A 21,548-nucleotide genomic window follows, 5' to 3' on the forward strand; every position below is an offset into this window, starting at 1 on the left:
AGCATGAAGGCACTCATCCTGGCCCTGGTGTTCGCCCTCGTGGGTAAGTGGAAGCTTTACCATCACTGCTGAGCTGTGACAGCCACTGTGATGCTGAGCAAATTACATCTCCTTGGGGCTTTTTAGGGATATTTACAGCTTCATTTGCTGAAGCCCTTTTATAGCTTCAGCTGTAAACAGTTAGATTTCTGTGCTAAGCTCAGCAGCAGGAGAAAAGCCAAGCAAGCAGCAGCTAGTGAGCAGGGCTGGCATGGGCTTGGTCTCCTGGGGGTGTGGGGTGAGCCCCATTACTGGTGGTTTGCCAACCATTAGCATGCTGACTTAATGCATAATACATGAAAGGATCTACAAAAATGTTTTTTTTTTTTCATTAACACTTCTCTTTCCTTCCTCACAGAGGGCCAGAAACAGGACCTTGGTAAGTAGCTCCCCTGTCAGCCAGCAGTTCCCTTCCCTTGCTGCCTTCCCTTACAGCCTTGCCTTGCCCACTGCTTTCACCTGTTTTTTCTGGAAGTGGCAGCATCACCTTTCCTTGCTGTGCTGGTTCAAGTAACATCACAACAGTCATAGCCAAGGAGGTGTTTCTGTTATATTTTTTTCCCTAACAGAGCCTGTTTTTCATATGGGCAAGACCTACCTGTTTAGCTATGAGACCATCATTTTGCATGAGCTCACTGACAGAAGCCTGGCCACGGCAGGGGTGAGGCTGACCAGCAAGGTGGAGATCAGCCGGGTGTCTCACAGTGACCACCTTCTGCAGGTAAATCACCACGGCCATGGGAACCCACCCACCCACCAATATCATGCAGTTAAAGATGCTTCGTTGATACCTTCAGGCTGGCAAAATAAGTGACAAAAAGACGTAGAGCTCACACAAAAGCTATGCCCAGTGTCAGTCCAAGTGGTTTCCCTCAGGCAGTGACGATTCCTCAGTGAAGGCAGTGGGCATGGGCACTGAGCTCTGCACCCTCTATGCCCAGGGCACGGTGGGGAGAGCCGAGGGCACTGCTGAAGGGTCTGCAGCTGCATCCAGAATGCTTCAGGTTACTGGCAGGGACCTACAGAGAGCACCACAGGCTTGCTCATAGCCTGCTCCTCTGCAGGAAAGAGCTGGAGCTGCCCCAGCTCTGCTGCCATCAGTATCTGAACCCCCTTGACTAAAGCTACCTTAGGTTCACCTCCATACAAAAACATGGCTGGCAACTGCTTTAAAGAAATGCCCTCAACATAGTTTTACTAAGGTAACGCTAAGCTTGAGTATGAACACGAGCATTCTAGAATGAAATATCCATGATTTTTTTTTTAACCTGGTCCATAGCTTAAAAAAGCTCAGCACTGGAATTCAGATATCACATGAGAAAGACCAAACTGTCTCCACTATCCCCCTTTTGATATTCTTCACCTAGGCATTAATTCAAATGTGAAGAATTCTAATGGCAATTGCCTGTGTTTATCATAAGGATATCAGATCTGGAAGCACTGTTACTCAGCAGAAAGATAAAACCAAACAGCTTAGAATACTGGCATGGCACGAAAGACCACAGATTAGGGATTGAGAAGACAGCATATGGGGGAAAAGGTGTAAGAATTGCTCTTAGCACTCACCCTTGGAGTTTTCTCAGTCCGCAATCCTGCACATATATTAGTGAAACAGTGTGAAGGAATACCAGTTGTCAAACTTTATACACTGCTGCAATTGCAGGCTCTGTGTAACCTCACTGAAGTTGCTACAATGTTAGCAGTTGCAGACAACAGTCTTGAGTAGGATTTCATTTGAGAAAATGTGACAAGAGGCAAGCCACCCTTGCAGCATTGATTAAAAATGCCTAAAATAAAACAGAGCACTGAGCCCACACCTTTTCCCTCTATGCAGGAACATGTACTTTTATGCACGAGGGTGGGAGGTGTGTAAGTATAGGACTAGGTAGGTCTGTGCATGCAGGCACACACTTCCCACTAGGTAGCAGTCAAAGACTTGTGCACAAGCTTTACATCCGGGGGAGCTCAGAGGGATGTCAGACACTTCCAAAGGTGTGAGCTTCTGTGGTCACCTCTGCTCCCCCATCAATTGTGCCATGGCTTTGGTGCCTGGGGGCATGCTGGACGTGGAGCAGCAGCCAGAACAGACCCTGTGAGTTCAGGCAGGCAGCTTGGGCAATAATGGCTTGGCTGCCTTGCAGACTGAAGGGAGATCTCACTTGTCATCTGTGGGAAAGGAGTGAGTATCCTGTCTGTACTGATAGGTAGGTGGTATTTCACTCACCCTACAAGCTTCATCAGACTTGCTGAACTTCTGAATTCTGCTCACATAATCTCATTTTCCTGGCAGAAATCCTTCATGGAAGTTTGCATTTTCAAGGATGCTTTCTAGGCTCAGCACACAAGTTGGAAACTGTTTCCTGCAATGTTGCACAAGTGACTTTTGGCTCGCCATGGATAAGAAGTGCCCAGTTTCTGTATTGTAACACTATTTCAAACTGATGGTGAACATTATGATTGTTTTCCTGTTTTTGTTCACAGATTCGATCGCCAAAGCTGGAGGAACACAACGGCTTCTGGCCCACTGACCCCTTCATTCCATCTTCAAAGCTCTCAGAAACAATTGCTGCATGTCTCAGCCAGACCTTTAAGTTTGAATACACTGAAGGAAGGGTTGGAAGTATTTTTGCCCCTGAGGACTGTCCCATTCTGTGCACTAACCTAGTGAGAGGAGTTCTGAACATGCTGCAGATAACCATCAAAAAGTCACAAAATGTGTACGAGCTACAGGAGGTTTGTTTTTTTTGTTCTGATTTTACTTTTATTCTCCTTTTAGCGTTAAAGAGTAAGTTATACCTCCCAGGCTGTTCTCTCTGACTTTTTTATTGCTGTTTCAAGTGGGACTTTCACTGTGTTTAACCAACATTTGCAGGCTGGGATTGAAGGTATCTGCCATACCAGATACGTTATCCAGGATGATAGCAAGAACAACCGTGCCACCATTTCCAAAAGCAAGGACCTGACAGACTGCCAGGATAAAGCAGTGAAGAACCTGGGAATGGCTTATATCCGACCCTGCCCTACCTGTCCCCTGGTATGAGCAGCACAGAGCCACCGCTGCCCTGCTGGGGCCTGAGCCACTGCTCAGCACCCACATGGCACTGATGCTCGTGGGGGGTTTGGCTTCTCTGGGCTGGCCAGCCCATTCCTGTTTCTGAGTGGGTCTCTTTGCACTTGTAGAAAGCCAGAAATGTTAAGGGCACAGTGACATTCACTTACAAGATGAAGTATGACGACAGTGGGGTATCATTGACGTCCGCCATGTCAGACCAGGTGTACCAGATCTCTCCTTTCAATGAACCCAACGGGGCAGCAGTCATGGAGGCAAGGTAGGCACTGTGCATGCCCTTATCACAGCCAGGAGGACATGCCTAAAACTGTTTATATATTTACTGCTGATTTGTGAGATAACAAGAAGCATCTGGCCTGTGGCTGCCAAGGGCCAAAACACTGTACAGCCCTTGGGGTATCCAGCCCAGGATGCCCAGGATGTTTCAGGTGGCCTGTGCCCTACTCATCAGGCCACCCAAAACATCTGTCCAACCTCTCAGAGACTTTAGCAAGCTCTCACAAAGGCTTTTGCAGTCGTATGACTTTTCCAGATAATCCTGAGCAATAAATGCACACTCCATTTGCAGTGCTGCTGAGTACCTCTCAGTTCTGTTCCAATGCTGTACAAGTCCTCCCTGCACAGTGTGGTTACTGTCTACTGATGCATTTCCCTCTTTCCTTTGAAGACAAGAGCTGTCTTTGGTCGGCACTAAAAGGCCTCCTATCAGTGCACCAACATCTCAGCTGCAAAAACAGGGGAGTCTTCGTTATCATTTCTCAGGAGAGCTACTCCAGATGCCAATTCCTCTAATCAGGATTAAAAACCCAGATTTACAGGTATTAGAGGCTTATTTTCACGTACTTTCACTATTTATAAGGTTAACAGGTCACCACATAATTACTTTAGACACGTATCCTTCCAACTGTCTGTTTTTCCTACAGTTAACAGAGACGCTGTGGCAATTAGTTCAGAATAACGAGAAAGGAGACACTAAAGAAGCTTCAGCCAAGTTCTTACAAATGGTCCAGCTTTTTCGTGCAGCAACCCTCGATCAAATCGAGTCTTTGTGGCTGCAGTTTGTCAATGAACTCCCCTACAGGTAACTGTGGCCTTCAGCCAGGGTCTCTGATCAGAGGCACACTGGGCAATGAGGATGATGAGTCCTCCTTTTCCTGGCAGGCCCTGGTTCCTGAGCGCCATCTGTGCTGCTGGAGCTACTGACACGTTCAGATTCCTGAAGCAAAAAATCCATGATGAGAAGCTAAACATCTGGGAAGCAGCAGTGACTCTCCCTCTTGCCTTCCATTTTGTTACACCAAACAAACAAACCCTGGAAATTGCCTCAGTAAGTACAGATCATTCTTCCTTTGGTTTTTCCTCTCACTCCTTTTTAAAGGTGAATTCACAGGATTATAAGTGAAAGATAAAACATATTTCCATCAATATTTGTAAAATGCAGGGTATTAACAAAATGGGAAATGGTTCAGAAAATGTTCCCAAACACTTGTTGTCAAAAGTTTTCAATCGTATTTTATATTAAACCACACAAACTATAAGAAAACTGCTGTTGATTCTTTTTGCCAAATCAGCAGTAAAAAAGAAAAAAAATACAAACTCAAGAAAATAATATATAATCAGTATCTAAAGAGCATACAGTGTAACTGGGGCAAATCCACTTAATTTTCTTGTAGCTGAATGTCTAGCATTTGATTTAATTCCTGAAATTATTCAGAAACAGCAGAAATAAATTTTATCTATTTCTCAAATGCATTTATTGAGAAATACAGTTCTAATGACTAGAAACCATAAAAAATGATACTTCTTCCTTCTGCAGACTTTTCTGACCTGTCCCCAAATCCAGAAAGTACTGATGCATAGGATAATTGTTTACCTAGGATATGGTAGCATGGTGAATAAACACTGTGCTCAGGCTTTACTATGTCCAAATGAACTTCTTCAGGTATGTTACTCTCATTTTTTATTCATAAAAGGGGAAAAAAATTTAAAAGCGCCTTTAATTTAACTCTCACAATACTGGCAGTTAGGTAACTCACTATTTGCATGCCTTACTCTGCGATGCAAAGACAGAATGAAACACTGAGCTGATGCCTTTGAAAGACCAGGTTGTAACAGTTCAGAATTTAAAATGTAGTACTGGAAGGCAACGGGGATAATGGATCCTGTAACCAGCCTGAAACTGAGTTAAGTTGTGACAAAACTTGGATTAAAGCAAAATAATGATTCTACTTTTATATTAGGTAGCATGTACTTAAAAGATGTATTAAAAAGGCAGTAAAATGTAAATATAAGCAAAGCTTTAGGTATGTCATAGGTTAGGGCTTCCAAGGAAGCCCTGCTACACAATTTCATTTCACTGTCAGAAATACTCAGGACATTGTCCTTGGACTGTGCAGCTCCAGCTCCTTGCTCAGCAGGAGCACAGCACTGAGAAGGTTTTGCTGGTGTTTGACATGTGTTTAAATCTTCCAAAAAGAAGTGAAATATAGCCAAAACATCAGAATGGCAATTCTGCCTCTCAGAACAGCAAAACTGTTCAAGTAAACTTGAAGTTATTGTAGGAAGTGAAAAATATGCAAGTGCAATTTGGCAGAGGTGGCCCTGGGAATGACTGTACTTGGCATCAGCTCAGCACTGCCTTTGAACTTGCAACAGTCTTTGGTGCAGGCACCCACCTGGGATTGTCTCCTACACTCAGGCTCAGGCACGATGCAATATCAATTACAACAAAGTGCAAGGAGAAAACCACGTCTTTTTGTATGGTCCGTGTTTAGCATCCTGACAATGATGGTGAGATTTTTTTCCTGGGAGAAAAGTCTGAACAGCTCAATTCTGGGATTTGCAGCAGTAATTGTTTTGCTTGCTATGCCAATGCACATTTTTATGAATTATTACAAGATCATTACCTGGTAAGATTAACAGGGTTTGCTCCATTTTCAGCCACTCCACGACCTTGCTACTGAAGCCACTAGCAAAGGTGATGTCAAAGACATGTCCTTGGCCCTGAAAGCCATAGGCAATGCCGGAGAGCCAGCCAGTATGAAACGCATCCTGAAGTTTTTGCCAACATTTTCCTCAGCTGCAGCTTCATTACCAAACAGAATTCACGCTGATGCTGTGCTGGCCTTAAGGAAAATTGCAAGAAAAGACCCCGCAAAAGTAACTGAAATTATTATTTAAACAAATGTCTTGAAGGGTATGGGTTGGGTTTGCTTAGTGATTCAGGAATAATAAAACCATCAGGTAATGTTAACAACTCCGGATAGGCTTCTCAGTTACTGGTCTTCCTCTTGCTCATGCTGCAAACTTCTGACATCATCCCATCCTTGCTGATATCCTGGGAAAGAGTTTCAGTCACTGTAATACTCAACTTGTTTCCCCCAGCCCTGTTCACTGTGCACCCAGCAATATCTTCATTTTCAGTGACAGGCCCCGTGCCCACATCTCTTGTTCAGGGTTCTGTTCTCCATCCACTGCAGAGCTCATATGCACTGTTCTGGAAACACTGCTCACTGGCAAGTTATGGGCTACTCAGAGGTTCTGTCTTCCTCCTGTAGGTAAGGGAGATCACCCTCCAGGTCTTCATGGACAGCACACTTGCTCCAACTGTCCGAATGGTTGCTTGTGTTGTTCTCTTTGAAACGAAGCCTGCTCTTCCAACAGTATCAGCTCTGGCCAGCTCGCTGCTGACAGAGCCCAGCCTGCAAGTAGCCAGTTTTGCATATTCACACATGAAGGCTTTGGCAGCTGGCAGGATCCCACAGCTCTATAAACTGTAAGTAGAGGAAGAAGTACATTTTTAGTAGAAAATTGAGATTTTTTTTTATTGCAGTTTTCTAAGAATTTGGTCACAGTCGACTCTCTTCATATGATTTCAATTCTGTTGCCCAGATCTGCTGCTTGCAACATTGCCATTAAACTCCTGGGTCCCAGACTTGACAGGCTGAGCTATCGCTACAGCAAGGTCATTCAGATCAGCGACTATTCCTGTGAGTACCAGCTGCCCTGTGCATGTCCTCAGCTTAGGTAGCCAAATGCCTCTATTGTGTTCTGTGATTTTCACCCAAAATCCAATCATGAACTGTGAGTTTAGTGCACTCTTGAAATAGAAAAAGCAGAAGAACCTCCAAACACGCAAAACTGTCTGAGACTATACCACAGGTCTCTGGTATCTGCTGGGGAAAGTGCTGCTTGCATGTGGATTTAGGCCTCCTTCAGTACCTGGCATTGTGTTGACTCTGCCCTAGAATGAAGTCCTCCTCTTGAGGTTGCAAACTGGAGGATCTGTGGGACTGAACCCTGACAGAACCCCTTGTGATCTACTACAGCACGTATATGAGGTGTCTTATGTGCACCAGACACTCTGGAGACCCTAATTTCTGAGTTTTTTTTCATTTTTTTATTCCTGTGACAGTTCAGTATCAGGCTGGTGCCATTTGGAGAGCCTATCTAATGAACAGTCCCAGCACCATGTTTCCATCTGATATAATCACAAAAGTAAGAGGATATTATGCAGACACTGCAACGGATATTATCGAAGTAAGTATTGCATTAAGGCAGCCAGATTTTGGACTGTGATGTAGTGTTTAACTCCATTTCTGGCTGTGAGGGCAGACGTGGAAGGGAAAATTTAGAAAATTATTATGATTTTACTTAGGCTTCTTCTTTTATTTGGGCTTCTTGACATATACATTCATCAATGAACGCATCCAGTATAGGCATGTAAGTCTAGGAGCAGAGGAAAGCTTACACAGCAGAACATCCATCTGCCCACCTAAAGTCACGTGGGATCCAGGGTATTTGCATAAGTACAGGGAACTTAAATTTCAGCCAGCAGTAAAGCCAGGGCAGCACAAAGCTCCATGTAACAGCATGTAGGAATTTACACAGCTTCTTGGGCAAGCTTTGAAGCCTGGGCTGAGTTCTGCACTACCCTAAAATTATCCCTGATGACTAATTTAAGGCTGGCTGGCTCAGCACGTCCTCAGCATCTGCAGCCATAGCCTGCAGTCATCCACCAGGTAGACACGTCCTAATAACGCAATGACTCCATGGAACAAGTATTTCATGTGGCCTCAGTGAGTTAATACCAGGCACAAGAGTTCTTCTGACCTCTCTTGCACTTGGGCTGTGATACCTGACTCTTTTCTACAGGTGGCTTTCCGGTCACAAAGCCTAACCAAGCTTATGAGGAGGCAGAACATTCCCTTTGCTGAGTATGACACGTACAAGACCCTGAAGGAGCTGGGTAAATCGGTACGTCTGGGCACCCTTCTGACCTGCCTGCAACAGACAGCTCCTGACAGCACCAGGGTTGCATCACCCACCCACTGAGCCATCCCTTTGATGCTTCTGGAAGAAAGGAGTCTGTCATCCTGTTTAGTCATGGAAAGCTGTACTTACATTGTACTTACTCTCTCAACAGATGCCACCTTCTCACTCAACATGTGTCAGCTCTCAATGTATAGTACAAAAGATGAGGATGCTGCTGGGAGCCAAAATGTTTTAAAGTGTATGTTAGAACAACACTAAGTGGTTGTTCTCTTTTAAAATGATAATTGAATAAGGTTTTTCCTTCATCAGTCCTCGGGTGTTACCTACTACTTACAGCAGCAGAAATTACCAAGCCCTTTAACCTCATCCTTGCATGGGGAAGCACTCTCTGAAATCAGCTGTGGAATATAAGAAAGGCCACATTGCAGACCTGTAATATGTCTATTGGGTTTTTGCCTAAGGAACCACAGTTCTCATCCTTCAGACGGAATCTACTTTTCGTTAATACATTGCTCCATTTTTAGTGACATTTTCTGCTTCTTCCCTTTCTCCCCATCTCTCCTTAATACCACAGCTTCTGGGATGGAAAGAACTGCCACCTGAAGACCCCCTGGTATCTGCTTACATCAAAGTATTGGGTCAAGAGATTGCCTTTGTTGACATTGACAAAGATGCCATTCAACAGATGATGACGGTACTGACAAGGCTGTTGACTTTTTTGTCTGCTATACTGGATAACTTCCCTTCTGTGTCTCCTCTTACCTACTTACCTAACTATTCCTCTATTTCCAGAGTCTAACTGGATCATCAGACTGGCAGCCAGTGGTGAAAAAAATGTTGGAAGAGGTCCAGAGAGGCATTTCAGGCCGATGGACCCTGCCAGTGCTGGTGGGTGAGATGAGGCACATTGTCCCCACTGTTGCTGGCCTGCCACTGGAGCTGGGGCTGTGCGGGGCCACGGTGGCCCAGGCTGCGGCTGATGGTGAGCTTGGGGTGCCAAACTGAGCAGCTTCCCCACAACCGTTGTGGCTCCAGTCCCTCTGCTGAAATTAAATCCCTCTATTATCTTGAAAAACACCCCAGTAATGTTGAAACATTCGTGACCAGTTGCGTCCAAAGGATTTGAGAATTAATTAGGATATTTCACCTGTGACATATTTGTATAACTGATTTGGATTAGCAGCCTTTAAATAACCATGTAAAGTATTTCAAAATGTAAAAGTGCTACTCTTGCACTAACTACTATGCTTATTGAAAGTATTATATCCCCAGAATTCATTGTTTCTCTCTTCATATAATTTCTGTCTGTCTTTTACAGTGGATGTAAAGGTATCACCACCAGTATCTGACAATTTCAGACCATTTCAGTTGTGGGAAACCAAGATGGATATTCATGCTGACATCAGGCCAAAGTAAAAATTACATATATACTTTCACATATACACACAAGTATTTATAGTCATAGTTACTTTTGACATAGATATGTGGTGGCATGTAGCTATACAGGAATCTTACTTGTCTCAGATTTTGGACAAATGTGCTAGTCTAGAGCACAACTAATAATAATGATAATGGTAACAAGTATGATAATAACAGTAGTAGTGTTAATATTTGAAAAATAGGCAAAATCTGAAGCTACGGGATTCTGGAGTTATCTTGTCCTCAAGCAATCTACTAGTGACAATGCAGTCAGAAGCTCCACGCTAGCTTTGTTTTTCAGACAAATCTCTTCACCTTCTCCAGCAGCATTTCACCTTTTTTCTTATCCTGCAGTGAGAAATCTCTTCATCCATCAGTAGTGGGTCTTACAATAAAAAGAACAGCATGAAAATGTAATTTTACATTTCAAAATTAAAGTTTTGCATATTAATATATAATTATGCCTGGTTTTATTTCCACTCTTTCAGAGCCTATTTTCATATGATTGCAATGATGGGGATTAATACACAGTACCTTCAGAGTGGTTTTGAATTTCATGCAGAGTTCAGTGCCAACAGTACAATGAAATTTGATGCCAGGATAAATATGAAAGAGAAAAATTTGAAAATTGAGACCCTTCCCTGCCATCAAGAGGTTGAGCTCGCAGCTGTGAGGTACAGAAGAGCTTTTTTCATTTTGCTAGCTCTGTGTTACTGATTGTGAGTTGCCTGTTACAAAATCACAAGTATACAACTACTTGTTAAGGTCTGCCATACCTTGGCAGCCACATAAGGCTTAGTACTGTCTTTTTATGCCAGCAAAGATGGGTACAGTGAAATCAGAATGTGTTACTTGTGTGCCATTTATCACCTCCACAGGAGTGAAGTTTATGCTATTTCAAGGAACATGGAAGAAGTAGATTCTGAAAAGAAATCCCATATTTTCCCCAAAGGAGAAATACCAAATATCTCTGACCAGCTACTGCAGACAACAGAAGGATCTTCAAAGCCTGGTAGCTGGAAGGTAAGGAAGCCTCTTGCCACCTGTACTGCAGACAGGCAGAGAACAGAGAGCTCCTCAGAAGGGCTGGGCACCCCTGACACGGGAGCTGGCTAACCACATCACAAACACAGGAATGGTGAAATTCAACAGGGGTCTGATATTTCCCAAACCAAGCCTAAACCCCAATGGGTTCATGACATGATCCTTCACAGCCAACTCACTTTCTTCATTGCATGCAGGTAGGGCTGCTTTGACAGCAAGTCTTTCTATTTCTTTACAGTCATGGGAGGGTGTTTGAAATTCACATCCTTTGTACAATATCTCACTTTTTTCTGAATCAGAGTAATGCAAAAAATATGGTTCTTGGGCAGGATATAGATTTTTCTTCCTGAATCCTGAGATAATCCTGAGTGGATTGCAGAAGCACATTCTTTCATGTGCTCTTCAGGTTTTGAGGCTCGTGTGGGAAAGACATGCTGGCTTACAGTAGGAGAGCTAGAAGCCTGAAAGGGTGCAGAGGGACTGCCCCTCCAAAGAGCCCTGCAGGTTCTCATTGGGAAGTGGATTTGTGAAGGACTGCCTGAGAAAGGGTGGGCAGGAGAGCTGTCCTCTTCCACAAAGCATTTTGCAGGAAACCCCACTGCTTCCAGTGCCTGGACCTCTAATTCTAAGCATTGCTTCCTTCTTTAAGAAGGACTGTCATCATTCTCTTCATTAACTGGAGGAATTATTTTAAGAGCTGGGACAATTTTATTTTTTTAATGGAAAATGACTTTATCTGCCATATTTTTGTTTAATGCAGCAAAGCAGCATACCTAACATGATATCCAAAGGATACCGGCAAGGTTCAGAAGAGGCACATCACAACAGCGCAGGAAGATTTTACGCACGCAGGTTCTGTAAAAAATTTGAAAGTTTGGGATGTTCTACTTGTCTCACCCTTAAATCACATAATTCTGATTTCTTAAGAAATACCTATCTGCACAAATTATATGGAGAATTTGAAGCCAAAATAATTTTAAAGCCAGGTACAGTCATAAAAACAAGTTTTTCTGTCAATCACTGTAAAAAACGCTCAAGCAGCACAACCCTGGAATGCTTTTGCCTTTAGTTCATACAGATGCTGATATTGACAAAATACAGCTGGAGGTTCAAGCAGGATCCAAAGCAGCTTCAAAAATAATTGAGGTATCAAGATCAGGGTCAAAGGAAGAGGGAGAGACATCTCCATATGAGGACATTCAAGCTAAACTGAAGAAGATTCTAGGCATTGAAAATGTGTTCACGGTAAGAGACTTTGAGCATCAGAGAGGGAAATATTTCTTATAATGAAGCCAAGGGTTTTCATTGCAGAAAACTGGCATGGGGATGCAAAGAACTGGGCTGGGAGGAATGGGCCTGAGTGGGTTCTGATACAGCTTCCACAGTGTGTGGGGACAGGAAGTTCTATTTCCATGGAAGCCTGTGGTGAGCATCTTGTCTGACAGCCAGGGAAATGTTACAGAACAAGCTATAAATTCATAATGCTTCCAACTGTTTTTGGAGGCCTCGAATAAAACACGGCGGCGCACAAAGCGGATTAACCGAGAGTATGGGACTGCAGACACAGGCCTGTGGGCAGAGCCCAGCACAGCCCACATCTCCAGTTCATCCTCCTCTTCCACTGCTTCCTCTGCTGATGGCAGAGAGCCTGGAAATCATCACAGCAAAGATGAAATAAGGCAATCTGGGAAGAAGCATCGCAGCAAGAGCAGCAGCAGTGGGAGCTCTGCTAGCAGCAAAGCATGCAGCAGCAGCAGCAGCAGCCAAGAACACTCTGGGGACAGACACTGCAGTGGGGACAGTGAATATTCTGACCAACAGGTAATTCACTCTGGCTAGACCTTTTTGTATTTCTCATTGTTTTTGTACATCAGAAAATTGTGCTCATAGAGCATGGACCAAAGAAAGAGGAACCCTGGTTCTCTGAAGCATTTTAGATCAAAATATTGACATTTCAGAATTTTTCACTGTACAATGCTTAAAAAAATTAGTTTCATTTTGCCTTCCCCCCCCCCCCCCCCACTCAGAACTGTATTTTTTAATGGATTTATCAAAAGTTAATTCTTTATTTTCTCTGGGGTCTTCTTACATAATATCTATTTTCACAGGCAAACCCACCTGTTTACCAGCTCTTGTTTAAGCCAGCGGATGAACAGGTACATTTACTGCATGTACTGGGAGCAGGGTGCACAACTAGTCTTGCTGTCTTTGTTGCGATCAGATCCTAGTTCTCTGAGAGTAAAAATATGATGAATTAATTCTGTAACAACTTCCAGTGGTAGGCACCTGTTTCAAGGTGATTCTTTGGTTTTCCAGGATACAAGAGGGGAAATCCTGAACATCAGCATCAGCTCTTCCTCTTCCTCAGCTAGTGATGAAGACATCTCTACAGCCATCTCTCAGGTGAGTATCTTTATCTGCAAGAAATCCAAACATTTACTTTGCATTTCCAGTTGTTATATATTTATAACAGAATAGGGAAATTATGGTGATTTAGCATATTAGGTATATAGAAAGAAATTGAACTGTTTCTCATTTCATAAAGGTGAGCACTTCGTATAGTCATTGAATGTAATTTAATATTCATTTAATACAGGCTACATTTTTAAATGAAACTGGAATGTATTGCTATATATGTTGAAATTTGTCTTGCTCAGTAAATAATTCACTGTAAAAATCAGAACACTTTAGAAGTGCCGACCTGCTGGATCAGAGATATTTCAGGGATATTTTCATTGTGTATCTTTCTGTAAAAGTTTAGGAGTTGACTCTGCCACTTTTTTGTTCATTAGGTCCTCACTGCAGAGTCCTTCTCATGTTAGCAGAACTGCAACAGGCCTTTGAAAAAACCTTGAATTTGCAGCAAGGCTCCAACTCTGAGAGCAATCCAGGTGTTTATTCAGGAGTGCCTGCATGGTACACAGTTAATGGTACCTGGTCCTTCTATTAGAACTGAGAGAATCTGGAGCAGATTTCAACAAAGAAAAATTTCACACGTTTCAGGCAACGACCTACATGGCTACAAAATAATAACCCTTACTTTGCTGAGGCATCCCTTCTGCAGCAGCAGCTCCCAGATGTTAGTGCAAGTAGCTTGTGGAAAGAAGGCCACTGGATTGACCTTCTCCCCCACCATTTCCATGCAGCTTAAATTCACCTCTCTTGTTCATCTTTTCACCATGTTACTACTTCCCTGAACTCTTTCTCAGCCACAGCCTTGTTCTTTCCCCATTTCCCACCTAGCCCACTCCAGCTCTGTCTCATCCAATCCTTTTGTGTGTCTCTGTCACTCAGACCTGGCAGCACAGGGAGGACATGCTGCCCCACAGCAAATTCCACCTGCAGCTGTCCCCTGGCCAGGTGGGGACTCTGCCCACAGCTCAGGTAGGACACTCAGTCAGGCAGGTGCTGCTGCTGGGCACAAGGATCCAGCACTGAACAAGGCCACGTGCTGCTCCTCATGCAGGCAGCCACACTTTGGACTGCCCTGAACAGATCCCCCGGTAATACAAATTATCATGGTTTTAAACAGGTGGTAAAGCTAATATTATCAAAAAGGCTATTAGTTTAATTGCAGTTTGGTAAGACAGCAGTGCTGAGCTGGATAGTATTTGTTCTTTATCCAGTACCATACTTCTTTTACTTGCACTGAAATTTCTTTACAAAAAAAAAAAAAATCCCAACACAGTCTTACTTGCATGGGTCATGCCAGTGGTTTTACTATCATAATTCTAATGCCGTGTTTATGTCTTTGGTCTCTATTTCATCTCTCCTCACTGAAGCCTAAATTCTTGGGAGACAGCAAGCCACCAATACTGGCTGCGGTACTTCGTGCCATCCACAGAAACAAGCAGCCAACAGGATTGCAGCTTGTCCTGTACACTGATACACAACCCAAGAGGTGGAGAATACAGGTGTTTGGTTCAAGCATCACAGGACCAAGCAGATGGAAACTCTGTGCTGATGCTTCAGTAATAAATTACCGAAAAGTATCAGTAAGTTTAAAACATCAATCAGCTCAAATATAAATGAAACATAATGATCTTACTGTGTTTTATGCAAAAAATTTATTTATTTCCCTCTACTAGGGTTCTCTTAAATGGGGTAAAGATTGCCAGGACTACCAGGTTGCTACTCAGATTGCCACAGGGCAATTTGCTGCTTATCCAGCTATGCAGATGAAGCTGGAGTGGCTAAAAGTACCTTCAATTATCCGAACAACTGCAAGATGGTGAGATTTCATTTTAGTTTTTGAAAAGTATATGTCAATGTTCAAAATAATTACAGGTTCAGTTCTGCAATTTCCAAGTTGGAAAAATTCCGCTTAATCAGTAGGATAATATAAAATCAAGATTACATATGTTTGCTTTCCATGTATTCATTCCCTCAAAGCATATTGCATTTTCATTTGCAAGAAAACCACTTGGGATGATGGGATTCACCTATTCTATTCCAGCCTTGTAATTTAAAGTGCCTGAATTAGGAGATTGGTCTTGTCATGCTTCCTGATTCATGGAGGCTCAGAGCAGAAGCCTGACCTTGGTTCTCTGAAGAAGTCTGTCTTACTTAATTTCCTAACGCAGGCAGTTGCCTCTGGCTTCTAAAGCAGGTGATACAAATACTTCCTATAAGGTTTATGCACATTAAATAACAAACATTTTATGTAATATAAGAAAAACAAACATTTTATGTAATGTAAGAAAACTGGACATTCTGGGTTCAGTTCACAGGTGTCTCCTTTTTCGTGAAATACCTGTCTTATTCAATCGTTGTATCCCTACACCCATTTGCCTGCAATAACATAAAGATCCACATCGAAGCCTATTTTTTTGGCATAGTGCTACTAAAATACAGACATGTACAACAACTCAGCTAACTAAATACACATACAACACAAGTTTTCACATTAAAGGCATACAGGTGATTTGATTAAAAGTCTACTGAAGAGGGTAACTTTTTACATTTGATTGAATTATCCAAAGCTGTTATTTGCTCTTACTAAAGGAGATTAAATCATTCAGTTGACTCTTCTGGAGCAAAGTCACAGAACTTACCTTTTTTTCTGCTCTGAGACTATGCCTTTTTATAAAGGAATATTTTCTGTATTTCTCTGTTTGAGTCCCAAGCTTGTTTGGAAACTCATTCACAGAGTCTCCATCAGCTTGTTGATGGTCTTTAGTGGGCAAAGGATCCTTGCCTAAAGTTACCACTGCAGGACTGACAGTCTGAATGTGTTCAAAACAAATTTGCCACACTTTTCTTCTCATATCACTCTCCCATCCAGCCTCTTGAGATCTTTTATGCCAATTAAAAATAAATTTGCCCGCCCCTTCTTCCATATACAACATCACATAACACCAAACCCTGATGCAAAACATGCCCTGATACTAACACAGAATGCATATTGCTTTATGGGGGTATTTTAGTGTGAACAAAAAATAACATTTTTTTTGCAAAGACAGCTCATTTTAATAGCTTACTTCCTTTTTTCCCCCTAGGTTTTACTCATTTCTTCCAGGAGCTGCCTATCTGCTTGGGTTTTCCCAAAGGCAACAGCTTGGTCCCTCTCACCAGGCAACCTTGGTTATGGCTTTGACATCCCCAAGAACCTGTGATGTTGTCTTTAAGTTGCCAGAGGTAACAATTTCCACCATCTTTTATCATGAAGCAGTCAATACCTAGGAAATGGATGACTAAGGGCGTTTTTAACCTGCTGATTTTTTAAAAGAACCCAATCAAAACTATAAAGAAGCTGCTTTCGCAATACATTATATTCATTTGGCTGGTTTTACTATGAAAATATCTTACAATGTATTTGTCTTTCTCATGTAGCATGAAAGCATATGAAATAAGAAACAGCTTAGAAAACAATCATCATGATTGACAGCATGTTAAAAAAATAACTTATTAAAAAGCCCACTCCTCCCCAAATCTTTAGAAAGATGATAGGTTTTCCTGGGTTCTGGAAAAGACAGTAAAAGCAGGCTGCTGATACAGCCAAACAGCAGCACTTGATGTATAGGCAGAAAGAGGGTGCACGTCTCAGGTAAGCAAACTGAGAACAAATGTGATATACAGCTAGCCAAAAAGCTCTAAATTGGTGACTATCCAAATTCGTTTGTAGCACTGCTGTTCCATAGGTTGCAGATGTGTTACACTGTAGGACTATTTCATGCTGTAGACAGAGGATTTGATTTCTTTTTCACTCTGACTGAAATCCAGATGCTAATTTAGATTTCAGTCAGCACAGTTCTCTTGGAAGGCTGGAGGAAAATACTACCTTTTCTCGACACTGTACTTTGCATTTCTGTTCATGTTTGTTTCCTGCCTGAATTTCAGCTCACAATTTATGACACGGCCATCAGTCTCCCCCTGCCAGTCCCTTCACACCCGGCTACACCAATCTCAACATCACCGTCCTCTGACTGGAAGGTCTTTTTCCAAGCAACACTTTCAATCATCGAAAGTCTTAAAGGTCAGCAAGTAACTACCTGCACAGACATTGATTGACTTTGTAAATTTTGTAAACATGATTTGCACTTTTGTTGTATTATTTTTTACTTATTTGTTCACGTAAAAATCAGTTGGATGTCAGATAGAAACAAAGTATCTCTATGAAAATCTGTGAGGCTGCAAAGACATAAAGAAACAGAGACATACGAGGAAGATTAAACATTCGGATCCATGCCAAATAGTGCTTTCAAATACATCCATTCCCAAATGCATCCATTTCAGCTTCACTGCAAAAATTGTTTGGTGAAGAAAATACAATGCAAAATTTGCGAGAGGAACATCTAAGTGACCTCTGATTTGGGGTGCCCTGCTTGATTAGCACTGTTATCTTGAAGCTGAAACAGCTCCAAAAGTATACTCATTAATTTCAAATCCTGCACTTTGAGTTTGAAAGGATTATTGTTTGATTAATGCTGTATTAAGAGCTAATCACATTATACTTACTTAGGGTAAGTTTTAAAATTAAAAGCTTTACGTAATCCTGCAATAAGGAGTCAGATTTTGCTTGGAATCAATGGGATAATATCACACCATGCATTTTCATAAGGTGTCCCTGTCCACAGCAAGGGGATTGGAATTAGATGATCTTTAAGGTTCCTTCTAACCTGAACCATTCTATCATTTTGTGGTATTTCTTTGGTAAACACCAAAAGTAATCTTTATTAATTACAGTTGTTGAAAAATTATTTCTAATCAGAGTTAGTAGGATTTCCAACAAAATGCCATTACAGTGAAAAAGAGAGAAGCCTAGAGTGGTATTTTTTCCTTCCCAACTTCCAACTATTTCTAATCCTGGTTTATCAGCATTTCAGTGAACTTTCTCTAATATTAATGATATCTGAATTGTTACCAACCTTTGTCAAATTCTTTTGACTACAACGAAGTTAGAAAAGCCAAAATGGCACAAACCAAGAGTTGCATCAGCACCAGCTGTGAGCAGAATTCATCACACACAATGACTGAATCATGGAGGTGTTGTCCTGCTGCCTTAGGACTTGCAAAGTTTTACTGTTGAATGACTACAAATCTATAATTTTGTCTGACAGAATTAATTCACTTCTATATCAGAACGTGAAGAACCAGAAGATTTTTTTTTCTTTTAATTACAAAACTAAACTAAAATAGCTGTCTAATATGAATTATAAAATGTTTATTTTTTACTGGGTTTTTTTCAGGTCGTTGTACAGTTTTCCAAAATAAGATTACAACCTTCAATGGTGTTGAATTCTACTATTCAATGCCTGCAAATTGCTACCATGTCTTGGTGCAAGACTGTAGTCCAGAGCTTAAATTCCTGGTGATGGTGAAAAGACTTGAAAAGTCTGCTGACCTTACAGCAATAAATGTCAGACTTGCCAGCCAGTAAGTAATTGAAAACCGAATAAAAAATAGATGCCAAGTTGAATATGCTATAAATGAAGATCAGATTGCTAGGGCAGACTGGCACTAGCATTAGAGTCATGCAGAAAGTACTGATGTCAATGGAAAGATATTGGGGCTTTGTCTTTTAAAAGTGCTTCTGAAACATATCTGAGGTTCACAGTAACCTAAAGTCATTACTGCCCCAAATTCTTCATTAATTTGTTAGAATTTAACCATCTCATTTTAGTACTTAGTGATTAGGCAGACGCATAAAGTATAAATCCAGAAGGAGCTGTTGTAATCATTAGTCTGGCATTCCACACTAAGCTAATAATTGGAACAAATTAGAACCCCCACTCATTACAGCAGGGTTGTTGAGAAGTGGACATAGCTAAAAAGAGCATTACGTTTCCCAGATTAGAGGCACTCTCTTAGGACATCTCTTGGTACATAATGTTCTAATCTATTCGAAATTAATTTAAGACACACTTTGTTTCAGCCTAAATTGTATCGAATTATGCATACTAAAATCATTGTAGTGAGTGTTCTTCAAAGCACATAAATAGACTTTGATCTGTAAGGTTTCATTACAAGTAATTATTTATTTCTAAAAAGTGTGTGCCTAACTGTGCCATAATGTCAGAGAAACAGAGGGAATCTAGTACTCCCTGCACCTGTTTTGTGGAAGTACACAAGGATGCTTGTTCTATAGACTGTATCTTTTGTGATAAAGACATTCCTCATCACTGAATCATTCCTGATTGTTTCATACAATTGTATGGATGTGCTTTTGATGTGCCTGAGCTTCATATTTCTTCATTAGAGCAAACACCAGATCTGAAGAAAATACTACAATACACAGACTGTTCAGGCTGTAAGAGAACTGCCCTAGGGAACCCAAGCTTCCTTTGAAATGTAAAGCACCTTCAATCTGTGTGAAGATAATAGCAATTAGGTTGTTCTGCAGCAAGGCTCCTGTAGTCTGGTGTCTTTGTGCCTGAGCCCACTCAGACACAAGTACAGCCAGGGGAGGCTGTCCTGGGAGCACTACTGCTGGCATGCTGTCCTGGGCCCCCTCAATCTTCCTCCTAAAGGGTAGAAGGCAATTCATGCCAGAATGATATGAGCATCCTGCACTGATGCTTCTGCCAGAACAGAAAATTATAAGATGAGTAGGGCAAAGGAGAAGCATTTGTTTACACTAATTTCCTTTATTTAAAGTGTGATTGACATGTATGTTTCCAACGGACTCATCCAGTTGAAGATTAATGGTGTCCAAGCCCCAAGAGATCTTCCATACACATCTAATTCTGGTAAGAGATTCATCTTTAGATTTTGTTTAATCTTTCCTGATCTTTTGAAGAAGGAGGGGACATGATCCTGCAAACACCTCATAAGGTAAAGATCATCCTAATTTGAGAAACAGTTAGGACATTTTAACATACCTCCATGCAAGATTTTCCAGTGGGTGGCAAGAAAGAGGAGCAAAGAAAGAGATGCTGGTCCTGTGCATCTTCACACAGACCAAAAAATGCAGGGCTGTGGTATGTTTTGCTGATTCCAGAGGCCCATAGAACAAGCATTTAGATGATCCCTGCCACAGCCACCCCTGTGAGTCGCTTCATCTTTTCCCAGGGCAGGGAGCAGTAGTCTTTTTACTTCCCACCATCTCTTTTGAGATTCTTTAGAGTGTGCAGTATGTCCCCAGGAACTTAACAAATGGTTCAGGGTGGACCCTAAAACAGTAACTTCATTTTAGAAGAGATCTCATTTTGCTTTTTTGTTGCAGATGCAAGCATGCTGATCAGCAGTGAAAAGAAAGGACTGACACTAAAAGCCCCAGATTATGGCATAGATAAATTATATTATGATGGACATAGAGTTGAGGTAATTTTTAAGCTACTTTAAGTGGGTTTAGTTTTAGAATAAAAGTATTTATGTGCAACTTCTCTGTATTTCTACAAAGATTCAAGCTGCTTTCTGGATGGCTGGAAAAACATGTGGAATTTGTGGAAAATATGATGCTGAGATTGACAGAGAATATCAAACGCCCAGTGGATATTTAGCTAAAGATGCTGTGAGTTTTGGTCACTCTTGGATCATCTCAGAAGACCCCTGTGCTGGAGGTACTAAGAGTCCAACATATATTAATATCATTGCCTTCAACTAATTAATTAATCAATCAATCAATCACATGAATAGGTGCTTTATATTAATTGTAGCACAGTCATCTTGTTTTCTGTTATTTTTGTGATTAGTGGCCACAGACTAAAAGAACGAAAAAAAATCTGTTTTTCCTGAGTTTGGTAGTTTACTGCAAGTTCTAGTGTTGTTGTTGTTGTTTTAATCGACATCTTATGCATTGTGTAGTTACCTGGAGCTTGTGTGTTCAACTTAAAACTCCATAAGTTGATAACTTAGTATGAAAAGGAGGTAGTTTGACTGTTGACAAAATAATTTTATGTCATCTTTAATGGATCATTCTTTATTTAAATCATTCCTTATTTTCATTATGTTATTTCCAGGCTTTTAATTTAGATTTAAAAAATCATATCTAGCCCTGATTATCAAACTAGAGGGCATTTGAGGTCGGAAAAACTTGTTTCAATTTCCTCAGGCTGAAGATTAACACAATCTGAACACATCAGCCTGGGAATGATTGATTGTTCTTGCCATCCAGGTCCTACATAAAAACAGCATGAATGTGTTGGTTACATTAGGGTGCACTACACATTTTGTGTGGAACACAACCCTCTGGGCATGTGTTGGCCTTTCTGTAATGTATTCTTAGACCAAGTTTCCCTGGAGTGACTGGTTCAGAAAAGCC

The 21,548-nt window shown here is 41.5% G+C and overlaps 1 protein-coding gene across 1 annotated transcript in view; it reads left to right on the forward strand.

Moving 5' to 3' along the window:
• LOC136294630 (vitellogenin-2-like) overlaps window positions 1-21,548 on the forward strand; it is a 22,471-nt gene continuing 923 nt past the window's right edge. Inside the window, exons 1-33 of the mRNA XM_066192556.1 lie at window positions 1-43; window positions 398-418; window positions 609-760; window positions 2,521-2,772; window positions 2,912-3,073; window positions 3,220-3,368; window positions 3,777-3,927; window positions 4,033-4,190; window positions 4,271-4,436; window positions 4,926-5,051; window positions 6,050-6,268; window positions 6,667-6,884; window positions 7,001-7,098; window positions 7,524-7,648; window positions 8,264-8,365; window positions 8,958-9,077; window positions 9,176-9,365; window positions 9,702-9,795; window positions 10,291-10,476; window positions 10,681-10,825; window positions 11,607-11,832; window positions 11,916-12,091; window positions 12,350-12,667; window positions 12,955-13,002; window positions 13,163-13,249; window positions 14,629-14,841; window positions 14,935-15,077; window positions 16,345-16,483; window positions 17,186-17,321; window positions 18,535-18,721; window positions 19,943-20,034; window positions 20,511-20,608; window positions 20,688-20,847. Of these exons, the coding sequence (XP_066048653.1) occupies window positions 4-43; window positions 398-418; window positions 609-760; window positions 2,521-2,772; window positions 2,912-3,073; window positions 3,220-3,368; window positions 3,777-3,927; window positions 4,033-4,190; window positions 4,271-4,436; window positions 4,926-5,051; window positions 6,050-6,268; window positions 6,667-6,884; window positions 7,001-7,098; window positions 7,524-7,648; window positions 8,264-8,365; window positions 8,958-9,077; window positions 9,176-9,365; window positions 9,702-9,795; window positions 10,291-10,476; window positions 10,681-10,825; window positions 11,607-11,832; window positions 11,916-12,091; window positions 12,350-12,667; window positions 12,955-13,002; window positions 13,163-13,249; window positions 14,629-14,841; window positions 14,935-15,077; window positions 16,345-16,483; window positions 17,186-17,321; window positions 18,535-18,721; window positions 19,943-20,034; window positions 20,511-20,608; window positions 20,688-20,847 (4,897 nt within the window). The 5' untranslated portion in view covers window positions 1-3. The remainder of the gene's footprint in view (window positions 44-397; window positions 419-608; window positions 761-2,520; window positions 2,773-2,911; window positions 3,074-3,219; window positions 3,369-3,776; window positions 3,928-4,032; window positions 4,191-4,270; window positions 4,437-4,925; window positions 5,052-6,049; window positions 6,269-6,666; window positions 6,885-7,000; window positions 7,099-7,523; window positions 7,649-8,263; window positions 8,366-8,957; window positions 9,078-9,175; window positions 9,366-9,701; window positions 9,796-10,290; window positions 10,477-10,680; window positions 10,826-11,606; window positions 11,833-11,915; window positions 12,092-12,349; window positions 12,668-12,954; window positions 13,003-13,162; window positions 13,250-14,628; window positions 14,842-14,934; window positions 15,078-16,344; window positions 16,484-17,185; window positions 17,322-18,534; window positions 18,722-19,942; window positions 20,035-20,510; window positions 20,609-20,687; window positions 20,848-21,548) is intronic.

This window comes from Chamaea fasciata, unplaced genomic scaffold, assembly GCF_029207755.1.
Source record: "Chamaea fasciata isolate MVZ Bird 193981 ecotype frontalis unplaced genomic scaffold, bChaFas1.0.hap1 SCAF_10, whole genome shotgun sequence".
NCBI lineage: Eukaryota > Metazoa > Chordata > Aves > Passeriformes > Sylviidae > Chamaea > Chamaea fasciata.